This window comes from Mobula birostris, chromosome 23 (assembly GCF_030028105.1).
Source record: "Mobula birostris isolate sMobBir1 chromosome 23, sMobBir1.hap1, whole genome shotgun sequence".
Taxonomy (NCBI): Eukaryota; Metazoa; Chordata; class Chondrichthyes; order Myliobatiformes; family Myliobatidae; genus Mobula; species Mobula birostris.
The window spans coordinates 52,569,735-52,584,793 of NC_092392.1; the positions used below are offsets into that span (position 1 = coordinate 52,569,735).

The window sequence follows — 15,059 nt, forward strand, 5'->3', positions numbered from 1 at the left end:
CCATAGCAACAGTATTTACTATACTATACTATAGAAGAAACAAGAAGATAATTTTCAATGAGGCAATTGTCAAGGGTACCAAATTCTAATTTGTGTAGGATATGCTAAGTAATAAATTTGTAATAAAAATGGGAAAATGCACCGACAAAAGTCAAGAAGCAAATGTGGAAAGGGAAATAATTCAGGTTTATGACCCCAGGCTCTTTGTCAGTTTTCAGTTGCAGGTTTGGTGGTGGAGGGAATGGATACAACAGGAAAATATCTATGGAAGGATGAGACCATGTTGTTTAATATGACAGTTGGAGATCATTTGGAATCAAATTATGTTTTGCTGTCTGTGTACTGTATTGCTAATGATAAGGGTTTGGGACATGTCTAACAGCCCAGACTATACTTATAGAAAAGAAAAAATGAGCCAAGATGTTCAGTTCTGATACAAACAGAACAAAAAGTGCAAATTACCTAAAGTTGAAGAATTTGTTACTGACTCAGGAGATATGCAGCATGCCTAACTGGAAAGTGATGTTTTATATCTCCATAAGACATAGGAACAGAATTAGGCAATTCAACTTTCAGAGTCTGCTCTGCCATTCCATCATGGCTGATTTATTATCCCTCTCAACCCCATTCTCCTGCCTTCTCCCCATAACATTTGACACCTTAACTAATCAAGAGCCTACCAACCTCCGCTTTAAATATGAGTGGTTGCCCTAGTCATCTGTAAATTCCACATATTCACTACCCTGTGGCTAAAGAAATTCCTCCTCATCTCTGTTAGAAATGGATGTATTATTATTAAGAGAGACAATAAATAATATTCAATCTTCAAATATAAAATATAACTGCAAATGCTTAAAATCTGGAATAAGAACTGAATATGGTGGAGATAAACAGCAGGCCAAACAGCATCTTGAAAGAGAAACAGAGTTTATGCTTCAGGTCAATTATCTTTAACCAATTCTGGGTCACATCTATATTGAACACATATAGATTATTAATGCTAAGTAACAAAGTTATAAGGCTTTAAAATTAGGATTAGAATGCAAATGGCAAATTCAAGGTGTGTTAATGAGCATTAGTTAACCTAAATTATGCTTGACATTAAAAGTGGTATCATTGCTGAAAGAGGATATTGGTAGTCAGTAAAAATATTCCACGTGGAATCATTATTTTCACTACTTCTTCACCTTAGAATGTACTTGAATATTTATGGATCGATGAGGAATAAAGAAAGTTTGACCACAAAAGAGCAGAGAACACTCATTGTGCTTTATGGAGTTAACTTTGCAACAAGCATCTGTCAGACTGGTTGAAGTTCCATAGTAAGGAAAAATAATCTGAATTACAACCTGAGTATGTATGTATAAGGTGCAGAATGAAGAATAAAAATTGCTGTGTCTTGTCAGACCTTGATTATTGAAATAACATATTGAGAGTTTTTAATTTTCTTTCAGTCTTCAGGCACTAGTGTCACCGTCGATATAGCTGTGATGGGTGAGGCTCATGGACTAATTACAGACCTGTTGGCTGAACCTTCCTTGCCTCCCAATGTCAGTACCTCCTTGAGAGCTGTCAGCAATCTGCTCAGCACCCAGCTGACCTTCCAGCCCATCCACAAGCCAAGAATAAATCCACTGGTGTCATTCAGCGAGTCCTCAGTTTGTTCTGATGGTGAAGAATGCCAAGGAGAGAAACTTGCTATCCCAAAGGTACAATGAATAATGGTCACTTCCATTGTTAATTGTTTTTTTTTGGTTGCTTAGCAGCATCTTTATATTTTCAGTCCTATTTATGCTTTTATCCCTCCAATAACCTCAAAATCAAAGGAGATACATTACACAAATGCACAGCTTTTCTTCTACTTAAACACAAGAAATTCTGCAGATGCTGCCAATCCAGAGTAACACACAAAATGCTGGAAGAAGTCAACAGTTCAAGACTTTACTAATTTTCTTCTACTTATTTTTTTGGCATCGGGCATTGATGCCAAAATCAGCACATATTGCCAATCTCAAATTACTCGTTGATAAGCCACTTTTGAACCATTGCAATCTGTCTCATCAAGGTATTGCCGCTGTGATGTTGGTGAGTCTAGAATTCAGACCCAGCAGTGATGCATCTGCTGACATGTATTAACAAATCAGAAAATAGTTTATTGCGGAAGTGGTTAGGAAATGGAGGGGATATAGTTGTGGCCTCCTCTACCACCTGTCTGAGGAGAGTTTTCACATTCTCTCTGTGACCCCGTGGCTTTCCTCTGGGTGCTATGGTTTCTTCCCACAGTGCAAAGGTATGCAAACTGCCCGGAATGTGTAGGTGAATAGTAGAATCTGGAGGTGATTGTTGGCAATGTAGGACAATCCATAGAACAAATGGGATTAGTATAAATTTAGTGTAGGTGGTTAGTGCAGACTCAATGGGGCAAAAGGCTTGTTTCCATACTGTGTGGCTCCTTGAAAATTGGCAGACTTTCACCACCATTCTGCTTTATGTAGGATCACTAGAACTGTACTGAACACTGAAGGATAAGGAGTTTGTTCAGACTTGATCCAACACTTGAATTATAGAAGCAAAGACGAATTTATTTCCCCATTACACCAAAGAGGGTGCTCCTTGCCTTCCTCCCACCATCTTATTCTGGCTTTTGCCCCCTTCCTTTCCAGTCCTGGTGAAGGGTTATGGTTTGAAGGGTCATGTCAGCACAAATGGCGTGGGGAAGAAGAGGAAAGACATTCTACAGAGTGAATTCAGAAAACTCGGAAGAAGGCTGAAAAGCGGGACTTTCAAGGTGGTTATCTCCGGTTTGTTTCCAGTTCCTTGTGCTGGAGAGGGCAGGAACAGGGAGATAATGGATCTGAATGTGTGGCTGAGGAACTGGTGCAGGAAGCAAGGATTTACATTCTTGGACCACTGGGGTATGTTTTGGGGTAAGGATGAATTGTACAAAAGGGATGGGTTGCACCTTAATAGGCGGGGGACCAGCATTCTGGCAGGCAGGTTTGCCACTGCAACACGGGTGTGTTTAAACTAAGTAGTGGGGGGGGAGGGGATGAACTGGAAATATAAGGATGGAGATAAAGGGAAAGTGAGGATAAGGAAAATTAAGAAAGACAACAGAATCAACGGAGCAGAAAGCTCAAGAAGGGATCGTACAGTATGGCCAAGTGAAATAGGAAGTGATATGAAAGGTGAGGGGAGTAATGAATTAAGAGTATTATATATGAATCACGGAGTATAAGAAATAAAGTAGAAGAGTTTGAGCCACAGTTGGAAATTGGTAAGTATGATGTTGTGGGAATAACAGAGACATGGCTTCAAGTGGACAGGGCCTGGGAAATGAGTATTCAAGGGTATACGTCCTATCGAAAGGACAGACTGATGGGCAGAGGGGGTGGGGTGGCTCTGTTGGTGAGGAATGATATTCAGTCCCTTGCGAGGGGGGATATAGAATCAGGAGACGTAGAGTCAGTATGGATAGAACTGAGAAATTCTAGGGGTAGAAAGACCCTAATGGGAGTTATCTACAGGCCCCCAAACAGTAGTCTGGATGTGGGGTATAAATTGAATCAAGAGTTAAAATTGGCATGTAGCAAAGGTAATGCTACAGTTGTTATGGGGGATTTCAACATGCAGGTAGATTGGAAGAATCAGGTTGGTACTGGACCCCAAGAAAGGGAGTTTGTGGAGTGCCTCTGGGATGAATTCTTAGAACGGCTTGTACTGGAGCCTACCAGAGAGAAGGCAATTCTAGATTTAGTGTTGTGTAATGAACCGGATTTGATCAGGGACCTCGAGGTAAAGGAGCCATTAGGAGGTAGTGACCATAATATGATAAGTTTTAATCTACAGATTGAGAGGCAGAAGGGAAAATCGGAAGTGTCAGTATTACAGTTGAACAAAGGGAACTATGGAGCTATGAGGGAGGAGCTGGCCAAAGTTCAATGGAACAATACCCTAGCAGGGAAGTCAGTGGAACAACAATGGCAGGTATTTCTGGGAATAATGCAGAAGGTGCAGGATCAGTTCATTCGAAAGAGGAAGAAAGATCCTAAGGGGAGTAAGGGGAGGCCGTGGCTGACAAGGGAAGTAAGGGACAGTATAAAAATAAAAGAGAAGAAGTATAACATAGCAAAGGTGAGTGGGAAGCCGGAGGATTGGAAAACTTTTAAAGAGTAATAGAAGATAACTAAAAAGGTAATACGTGGAGAAAAAATGAGGAACGAATGTAAACAAGCCAAGAATATAAAGGAGGATAGTAAAAGCTTCTTTAGGTATGTGAAAAGGAAATAAATAGTTAAGACCAAAATTGGGCCCTTGAAGACAGAAAGGGGTGAATTCATTATGGGGAACAAGGAAATGGCAGACGAGTTGAACAGGTACTTTGGATCTGTCTTCACTAGGGAAGACAGAAACAATCTCCCAGATATAATAGTGGCCAAAGGACCTAGGGTAGTGGATGAACTGAAGAAAATTTATATTAGGCAGGAAATGGTGTTGGATAGACTGTTGGTTCTGAAGGCTGATGAGTCCCTGGGACCTGATGGCCTGCATCCCAGGGTACTTAAGGAGATGGCTTTAGAAATCGTGGACGCATTGGTAATCATTTTCCAATGTTCTATAGATTCAGGATCAGTTCCTGTGGATTGGATGGTGGCTAATGTTGTCCCACTTTTCAAGAAAGGAGGGAGAGAGAAAACAGAGAATTATAGACCGGTTAGCCTGATGTCAGTGGTGGGAAAGATGCTGGAGTCAATTATAAAAGATGAAATTACGACACATTTGGATGGCAGTAACAGGATAGGTCCAAGTCAGCATGGATTTATGAAGGGAAAATCGTGCTTGACTAATCTTCTGCAGTTTTTTGAGGATGTAACTATGAAAATGGACAAGGGAGAGCCAGTGGATATAGTGTACCTGGACTTTCAGAAAGCCTTGATAAAGTCCCACATTGGAGATTAGTGGACAATATTAGAGCACATGGTATTGGTGGCAGAGTACTGACATGGATTGAAAATTGGCTGGCTGACAGGAAACAAAGAGTAGCGATTAACGGGTGTCCCTTTCGAAATGGCAGGCGGTGACCAGTGGGGTACCGCAGGGTTTAGTGCTGGGACAGCAGCTGTTTACAATATTCATTAATGATTTAGATGAAGGGATTAAAAGTAACAGTAGCAAATTTGCAGATGACACAAAGCTGGGTGGCAGTGTGAAATGTGAGGAGGATGTTATGAGAATGCAAGGTGACTTGGACAGGCTGGGTGAGTGGGCAGATGCATGGCAGATGCAGTTTAATATGGATAAATGTGAGGTTATCCACTTTGGTGGCAAGAACAGGAAGGCAGATTATTATCTAAATGGAGTCAAGTTAGGAAAAGGGGAAGTACAACGAGATCTAGGTGTTCTTGTACATCAGTCACTGAAAGCAAGCATGCAGGTACAGCAGGCAGTGAAGAAAGCTAATGGCATGCTGGCCTTCATGACAAGGGGAACTGAGTATAAGGGCAAAGAGGTCCTTCTGGAACTGTACAGGACCCTGGTGAGACCACACCTGGAGTATTGTGTGCAGTTTTTGTCTCCAAATTTGAGGAAGGACATTCTTGCTGTTGAGGGAGTGCAGCGTAGGTTCACAAGGATAATTCCCGGGATGGCGGGACTGTCATATGTCGAAAGATTGGAGTGACTGGGCTTGTATACACTGGAATTTAGAAGGATGAGAGGGGATCTGATTGAAATATATAAGATTATGAAGGGATTGGACATGCTGGAGGCAGGAAGCATGTTCCCACTGATGGGTGAATCCAGAACCAAAGGCCACAGTTTCAAAATAAGGGGTAGGCCATTTAGAACGGAGTTGAGGAAAAAACTTCTTCACCCAGAGAGAGGTGGATATGTGGAATGCTTTGCCCCAGAAGGCAGTGGAGGCCAAGTCTCTGGATGCTTTCAAAAAACAGATGGATAGAGCTCTTAAAGATAGCGGAATCAAAGGTTATGGGGAGAAGGCAGGAACTGGATACTGATTATGGATGATCAGCCATAATCACAGTGAATGGCGGTGCTGGCTCGAAGGGCCGAATAGCCTACTCCTGCAGTATTGTCTATTGTCTATTGAAACATGTTTATTCCCCTGCATAGATGCTGCCTGACCTGCTGAGTTCCTCCAATGTTTTGTGTGTATTGCTCAACTTGTTCACAACTGTGACAGATGAGGGTGTGTTCATTACATTCTCCCTTTCTTTGCTTCAACCTCTTCTCCCACCCGTGCACCACCTCCTGTCTGTGCTTCTTGGATACTCAGTGTTTATCTGGTCGTACAGGGTGTAAAGCTTCTGGTTCAGAGTCGGATTCAAGTGTTTTTTTATATCACATTACATTGAAATGTGTTGTTTACATTAACAACCAAAACACCCAGTGATATGCTGATGCAGACCACAAGTGCTGGCAGACATTCCAGCACACAATGTTCAGCAGAACAACATAGAACACAAGGAGATAGATCACACCAAACGCAAAACAATAAGAGCAAAACAAGCTCTGTTCCTCCCTCCCATGCACATACATAATCCTCTAACCCCAGTACTGGCCATTGGCAGCCTCCAGCACACTTGTGGTTTCGCAGACACTGGGCCTTCAACTTCCCCAGCGGACTCGCAGAGAGCCGCAGACTCAGGGATCCAGCCATTGGGCCTCTACTTCTGGAGTTCTGATCGATCATCAGACTTCAATCATAGGTATCGACTTACATCTTGCCAATGGTGAGCTTGATGGCAAGCAGACAGGAGATCACCAGCCAATTCAACACTAGATTCATCATCATGGCTTGGATTTGCGAATGAAGATTTAAGAAGGGGGTTGCCCATGTCTGCTGCAGGCTTGCTGGTGGCTGATGAGGCCAATACGGGATAGGCAGGCCCAACGGCTGCAAGGGAAGTTCTATAGGATGATTGTAGATGTAGGCGTGTCCTTCAGCCTGCGCAGTGGTATTTTAGGTGGAGTGCAGTGTGCGCGGTTCTGGCCCCACCCTTTCCACCCAGGGTTCATCTGCCATAGCCTAGCAAGCTGGGACAGCGACAGCGAGGATCTCGGGTCATAGGAGTTATGTCAGAGTGTCCTTCTCCTAGGCTGATGACCTGACAAGGCTAACAAGCCCCACCTGCCCGGGATTTGAAGTATAGAAGCAGAGTAAAGGGAATTTCCCCATGACATCAAGGTAATATTTGATTATGTGTAGCCTCAAGAATCCTTGGTAAAGTTGGACCTCAGTGAGAACCAGTAGATACCTCTCCACAACCTGGAGTCATTCTGAGCACAAAGGCCTTAGATGCCAATTATTTAGCCATAAGTCATCACTGCATGAACTCCTTTGGTCAGTGTGCTGAGGCCATCTTCCATCAGGGGAGGGAGATGACTGCTGATTATTTGTGTTCATTCCTATTCACTCCCCCCTGGATAATGAAGCTGTTTGGCCTATGTACAACAAGAATTTGACCACATTCCTTGTATTTGGCAAATTACAGTACATCCATGCCACACAAGTGCCAGATAATCACCTTCTCCAGGAAGAGAGTTTCCAACCAGATACACACTGGTTGCCATATTGACCAGAAACTTGAATAAAGAAGCCATATAAATATCATGGTTAAAAACTAGGTATCTTCTGGAGAATGATGCACAAGCTGCCACATCAAAGTCTTTGTATTCCACCTATTTATTAGGTGTATCATGGTATATATCATGGTATCATGTATCACTCTCCCAACAGTACTCAGCACAGAGATGAGAGGCAGTTCTTCACCTGGAGGATTATAAACGTTTGTTTTGCCCAAATGGCCTGCAGAGACTCAGTCACTCCGTATACTCAAGATAAAGGTATGAGAGGAGCCAAGAGAGATAGGATTAGTATGGTAAAGTGTCATCAACAATCTTACAAAATGGCATTTGATCACCTACTTGGTAAGGCTGAGACTGGTTTCCACCAATGCTACACCATGTCAGATCTCATTACAGCCTTGGTTCAGACTCGAACTGGTGACCTGAATCATGGAAGGGAGCAGCCACCCATGATACCGAGTCAAGATTTGATGGCGTGTGGCTTCAGGAAAAGATTTGCTATAAAAAGATAGAAACCACTTGTGTGGCAGAATGGATTTCTTCTACATTTATTTCTTATGTGCTCGAACAAGAAAGAGCAACCAATGCTTCAAAATAGCCTGCTTGATGGACACCTTATCTGCCACCCTAAACACTCTACCTCCTGTGGTGCACGACCCCTTTAATGTGTATTGGGTCAACTCATCAAAGCTTCTTCAGTGGCACCTCCTCAGTCTGCATCCCAGATTTACAAGCACAGAAGATTAGATTATGAGAACACTCACTCCTCGTTTATTGTCATTTAAAAATGCATACATGCATTAAGAAATAATACAATGTTCCTCCAGAGTGATATCAAAGAAAAACAGGACAAACCAAGACTAAAACTGACAGAACCACTTAATTATAACATATAGTTACAGCAGTGCAAAGCAATACCATAATTTGATAAAGAACAGACCATGGGCACAGTAAAAAAAAAGTCTCAAGTCCCGATCCACTCCCGAGTCCCCAATAGCAGGCAGCAAAAGGGAGAAACTCCCTGCCATAAACCTCCAGGGACCGACAACTGCTGATGCATTGGAAGCACCCGACCACAGCCGACACTGAGTCCGTCCATCTGAAAACTTCGAGCTTCCGACCAGCCCCTCCAATACAGCCTCCCAAGCACCATTCTCTGCCGAGCACCTTCGATCTCGCCTCGGCCACCGAAACAAGCAAAGCTGGGGATTCGGGGCCCTCTGCTCCGGAGATTCCGGACCACACAGTAGCAGCGGCAGCGAAATGGGCATTTCAGAAGTTTCTCCAGATGTTCCTCTGTACTCTCACATCTGTCTCCATCAAATCAGAATTGTGCACGGTACCCTAGTTGACAGATTACAGATATCATTCACCGGAAAGGCCGCGCACGCTGCGTCGTGTCGCCATCTTCTCCTCCACCACTAATAACAGGATGCAAGGGAATCCTGGTAATTCAAGATTTTCCTCCAAGTCTGGCACCTTCCTCACTTGGAAATAGTTGGTCAGTGTTTCAATGGTGCTGGGACTAAATCTTGGCACTCCCTTTCCACCACCACTGTGAAAGTTACTTAACCAAGGAATCATGAAGGCATATCACTACCATTTTCCTAGGAGTTTGCCTTTAAATGTTGACCTTGTCAGAGTTGGCCAATTCCAGTGAATGGATAAAATGACAAAAGATTCCACAGATGATGGAAGTCTAGAGTAACACACACAAAATGCTGGAGGAACTCAATAGGCTGGGCAGCATCCATAAGTCCATAAGATACAGGTGCAGAATTAGGCCATATGGCCATTTCTTCTTGGCTGATCCAATTTTCCTCTTAGCCCCAATCTTCTGCTTTCCCCCCCATATCCCTTCATGCCCTGGTAGGTCAAGAATCTATCAACCTCTGCCTTAAATATGCATAAAGACTTGCTCTCCACAGCTGCCTGTGGTAAAGAATTCCCCAGATTCACCAGGCTCTGGCTAAAGAAACGAGCCAACACCTTTCATCAGGACTGGGGGGTGGGGGTGAAGCTAGAAGAGGAAGATCATTTCTTTCAGAAGTGTTTGGTGTTTGGTCATCCATAGTGAAAATTAGGAAGTTGTTGAAGAGTTCGAGGACAGGTGAAGTGTTGCAATGTAGGTGGGAAGGGACTGTACCAAGGGGGACTAACTAGAGTTGAGGTACGCGGATAGACCTCAACTTGGACAGGAAGTAGAAACGAGCAGTGCAGGTTAAGAGAACTATGTGGTTGGTGGCAGTGGATGAGAGATCTCCAGAGTGAATAAAATGACGAATTGCAAGATGTATCTAATTTCTTCACCTCCAGCCTGGAAGAGTCAACCGCATAAAGCTTGATTGAAACCCTCATGTCGACTGGCAGTGCCATCTTTGTGCATCAATGACTACAATGGGTGGAAGTCAGTGTGGCATTGCCAACTGAAGCAGTAAAATTTCTAACATTTTTACTCATTGGGATCATGTTGGGAGGTTGCCTCCCCCTACAATATTTCCCCTCTGCTACTTCTGCTTGCCCTCTAGTAGTGAAGTCATTTGAGTTGAGTATGATGTTCTCCTCAGGGGTTGTCTATTGGTGGGTCCTCAGGTGGCTGTAGAGGCCAACTGGGTTTTTTTATATTCTAGTGCATTATGGGCAAGAGCAAGTGGTCGCTGTGGTTACTGCTTGTGTCTTTTGGTTGTTTAGTCTCCCCTTTCACAGCTGCCTTTTGTTTTTTATTGCACAACGGAGTTAACACAACTCCTCCTCGAACAGACTTCCACCAGTTGATCTTTTGAGTGCAATGTCTTCCCAGTTCTTAGATGAAATGTTGAGCTTCTTCATTTGAATTTGATGTTATCTTTGAAGCATTTCCTTTGCCCACCCAAGGCTCGCTGATTTTCCTTCAACTAGGAGTAAAGGATCTGTTAGGAGAGACAAGAGTTAGGCATCCGATTGATGTGACCTACCAACTGGAATTGGTGTTTCTTTATCGTGGTAGAGGTGCTGTTCATGTTGGCCTCCTCCAGTATGCCGGTGTTAGCGTGTCTGTCCTTGCCCTCTACACATTGCTCAGTCACACTGCAGTCCAAGGGGAATACTGACTAAAGCATCTGTAACTGGCAGCAACTAAAATTTGCTTCAGCACTTTCCACACAACACCCTACAAACATGAGCCAAGTGTGGAAAGTACGAAACAATTGTAGCACTGTACTCAGAGAAGAAATTAGACAGAAACAGGTTCATACTATTTGATGGCAATCCCTTAATTTGGTCTCTTTCCTGAGGTTTTAATGCAGCACAACCACAATGTAAGGTGTCAGGGAACTAATTTAAAACTCACATTATAAGCAACCCATATTCTAAGCTATGCATGTTACAAGTGAAATTAACATCTAATAAATTTCCATCTTGAGGAACATTCAAAGAATTCAAAGAATATTTATTATCGAAGTTATGTATGCAGTATACAACCCTGGGATTCATCTTCCACACAGACAGCCATGAAACAAAGAAGAACAATGGAATCCATTTCAAAGAAAAACATCAAACTACCGCCCCTCCCACCCAATATACAAGAAAAAATAAATCGCACGAACGGCACAAAGAAAAGATCAAAAGCACAAAATCAAAAGCCATGTTTCAGTTCAACTCAGTGTTTATTATCAGCAGACTCCCCTATTCAAAAGTCACCCATAAATAGCAACAAAAAAGAAGCAATCAGAACTAGAACAACATCATAATGTGAATTAGAGCCCAATTTCCAAACTGTGTTGATTAAACCTTGCTCTGACAGTACTGAGGGACAGAGAGAGAGAGATTATTCAAACTTGTTAAAACCCACAGTGTATCCAAAAATTTATGGCAAGACCAGTCTTATCAAAGTGCTAAGTTAAAGGAGAGTGTAGACTAGAATATCAAGCTGGGAAATGATGGTGTTGGCATAACTTGTTCTTGCCTGCTAACTGACATTGTGATCTGATCCCTATTAGTTGTCTGTTTTGCTCCTGGTATTGCCCTCTCCTGCAAAAAACTAGAGTGATTTGTGGTAAAAGTACAGTACTGTGCATATGTAGAAAAATTCCTGTAAATCAAAGATGCTTTCAAAAATAATGAAATAAAAGTTTCCAAATAACAAAAAATTACTGTTAAGAGCAGTAAACAGTAAACAACTGGATCAATTCAATATTTGCTGTGATCACCCTTTGTTTTCAGACTGTATTAATTCTGTTAGGCACCCTCTCGTGCAGTTTTATAAGAAAATTGTCTGGTAGTTTGCTCTGGAAGGCTTGCCATAGTTCTTCTGAAGATTTTGGCTGTCTTGCTTGCTTCTGTCTATCCAGCTAATCCCAGACAGCCTTGATGATGTTGAGATCAGGGCTCTGAGGAGGTCACACTATCTGAAACCACATAAAATATCTAGGGTGCTTCAGCTTCTGCACAGTTCTGTACATGCATTACATGGGTCATTAACTTGGGCCTAAACTATTCCCAGAGCAGTCAACCAACAGGATATACCATTCCTAACTACTCTAGTATTCCAGTGAAAGTTATTTAAAATTAACCAGCAGTATCAACAAACTTGTACCAAGCTCAGCAAGACCAAAGAGTTGATTGTGGACTTCAAGAAAGAGAAGTCAGGGAACACACACCAGTCCTCATTGGGGATCAGCAATGGAAAGGGTGAGCAGCTTCAACTTCCTGGGTATCAGTACCCAGAAGACCTGCAATGGGCCCCACACATTGATGCAATCAGGAAGAAGTAGCCAGCGGCTATACTTCATTAGGGGTTTTAGGAGATTTGGTATGTCACCAAGGACTTACAAATTTCTCCTGATCGATATAGAGAGCATTCTGACTGTTTATATCACAGCCTAATATGAAGCCTCCATTGCACAGGGTTGTAAGTAGCTGTAGAGGGTTGTGGACTTAGTCTGAAAGATCACAGACACAACACTCCCCACCACTGAGAACATCTTCAACAGGGGGTGCCTTGAGATTCTGGCGTCCATCACTAAGAACCCTCACATCTGCTTGTTACTGTCATCAAAGTGGAAGTACAGTAACCAGAAGACACACACTCAACATTTTAGGAACAGCTTCTTCAATTCTGCTATCAGATTTCTGAATGGCCCATGAAAACTGCCTCGCGTGTGTGTTTTGTACTACCTCACTGTTCCTCTTCTGGCTCTGTTTATTTTTTTATTGTAGCTTATAGTAAATTTTTTATAACTTGCACTGTGTTGCTGCCATGAAGCAACAAATTCCATAACATTCCACGTCAGTGGTAATAAACCTGATTCTGATTTGAACCATTTGGTTGCTCTCCTGATTACAATCAGGTGCTTGCTATGAAAATTTCTTTGTCAAGGCCTTATAATGACCAATCAAAGTGCACCTAATGCAACTTGATTTAATTAACTGTGTGTTTTCTATCTAAAATTGCTTCATTTACCTGTGTTTATTTGGTTGAAGGCCTTGCCATTTCCCTTCCTGATGTTATATTGGTTCATGCTAATGATTTAAACTGCTTCCTTCTGTTAGTTTATTCTGATATTTTTGTGTGTATATTGTTCTATAACAAAAGACCATTGGAGTCAGCCAGTTTGAATTGACCTTTAGAAATAATCCTATTGACAAACCACTGAAATTTTCACCTCTCAGAAAGCTTTAAACTCTCAGAGGGGTATGGGCCAAATGCCAGCAGATGGAATAGCTCAGGAAGACACATTGATCAGCATTGACGAGTTGGGCAGAAGGGCCCATTTCTGTAGTGTATGATTATCTACTTTCAGGGCACACTTGTAGAGTTATGCAACTTAAGAACTGGGCCTTTGGCCCACTAAATCCATGCTGACCACTTTTCCTATCAGCGCTAATCCAATTTGCCTGCATTAACTCCATATCCGTCCGTGCCTTGACACTTGAATTAACTTTAATCTGTAAAGTTCTTTATTTTCATTTGTGCTTGTTGATGATTGAACTTGGATCTTTGAAACATAGTTAATCATTTCATTTCCTTTAGCGACTGAGGAGAAGTCTGCCCCCAGGACTGCTAAGACGGATTTCATCTACTTGGACAACGACCACCTCTGCCACCGGTCTACCTACTGTGGAGCCAGGACCTGTCAGGAGAGACCGCAGTTCAAGCATCAAACCCACTCATGAGGCTTCACTGGGCAGGTATGCCCTACCTGCTAATCTTGGATGCTATATATCTAAAATTTGCATTGACACCAGAAAATAATTAATCTCAGAGCTAGTTGTAAAATTCTAAGCTGCTGCCCCTAACTTAATCATTGAAAGGAAAGCTCAAAGTGTGACAAAAGTTAAGTGGATTGTTTCTACATTTTTTTATGAGCCATGGATTTTATATGGAAGAACACTGCAGGGTCCTGGGGCCTGGAAATACCATGTGGTGCACTGTGATGGGCTGGCAAATGAAGTAGCATGTTAGCCCAAGTTGGGTTTTGAACCCTGGTTTGGTTTGTTCTCCATCTGGCTGCGAGGACTTTCTCCAGGTGATCCGGTTTCCATGTCCTGAATTTGTGTTAATTGGCCACTGAAAATTGCCCTCAGTGTAGTGATAACAGGATCAGGTTGGATTAATGGGAATGCGGAGGTAACAGGTTACAGGGAAATAAGTGGAGGAATGCAACTGGTGGAATTACTCTGCACAGCTAGCAGGGACCCACTGGGCTGAATGGTCTAAGTGTAGCCCCCTGGTTGGCCTCAGGCTCGCTCAGCTCGCTTTCGTCCAAGGGGAGCAGCCTTCGGCCCCGCCAAACTGGGTAATCAAGTTTGTGTGGATGTTGTGTGATGTACCCCACCCCACCAAATAACAGACAATACACCATATGCGATTAAATGATTACACTTTATAAATCTTACTGGAACTGTGTAATTAACAGAGATACAATATAAAAGGGAAAGTAAAAGGCGCCAAATTTATCAGAGTTCAACCACTTCGTGCACAACCGTTGGAGCTCAATTAATGGAGTCTTCTTTCCACCATTCGATCCCCTCCGACCTCCTCTACCCGTTGCCTGGGACCAACCATGGTGGTCAACTGGACACTCCACATGAGTCTGTCTTCATCTCCTCTCCTTGCCGAAGACCCTGGGCCTCGGACTCCTGCTCGGGGTCCGTTCTGTCGCCCAACTTACAGCATCGCGTCTCGTCTCTCTGTCCCCATCGCGCCTTCTGCCCCAAAGCCCACAAAAACAATAGCTTACAGACACACAAGAAAGAATAACATCAATCCCAATTGGTTAACAAATGAATACAATTCTCATTATCAGTAATTATAACCCAAACAAGCTGCTAGAGAGAATCACTTTCTCAGCAGTTAACATAACAAAGAAGCCATTTTATTCTAACATAACTAAAGAAATCCCTTACATAAGGAAAAACAAAAAAATTGTCGACATTTATGATTCATTTAGAGTTTCCAATAGATACGAAAC

The 15,059-nt window shown here is 42.7% G+C and overlaps 1 protein-coding gene across 6 annotated transcripts in view; it reads left to right on the forward strand.

Annotated features, from left to right (window-relative positions):
* pde3a (phosphodiesterase 3A, cGMP-inhibited) overlaps positions 1 to 15,059 on the forward strand; it is a 538,978-nt gene that overhangs the window by 419,989 nt on the left and 103,930 nt on the right. For all 6 annotated transcript variants that reach the window (XM_072241233.1, XM_072241234.1, XM_072241235.1 and 3 more), the window contains 2 exons: positions 1,455 to 1,709; positions 13,619 to 13,776. In XM_072241233.1, coding sequence (XP_072097334.1) covers positions 1,455 to 1,709; positions 13,619 to 13,776 — 413 coding nt within the window. The remainder of the gene's footprint in view (positions 1 to 1,454; positions 1,710 to 13,618; positions 13,777 to 15,059) is intronic.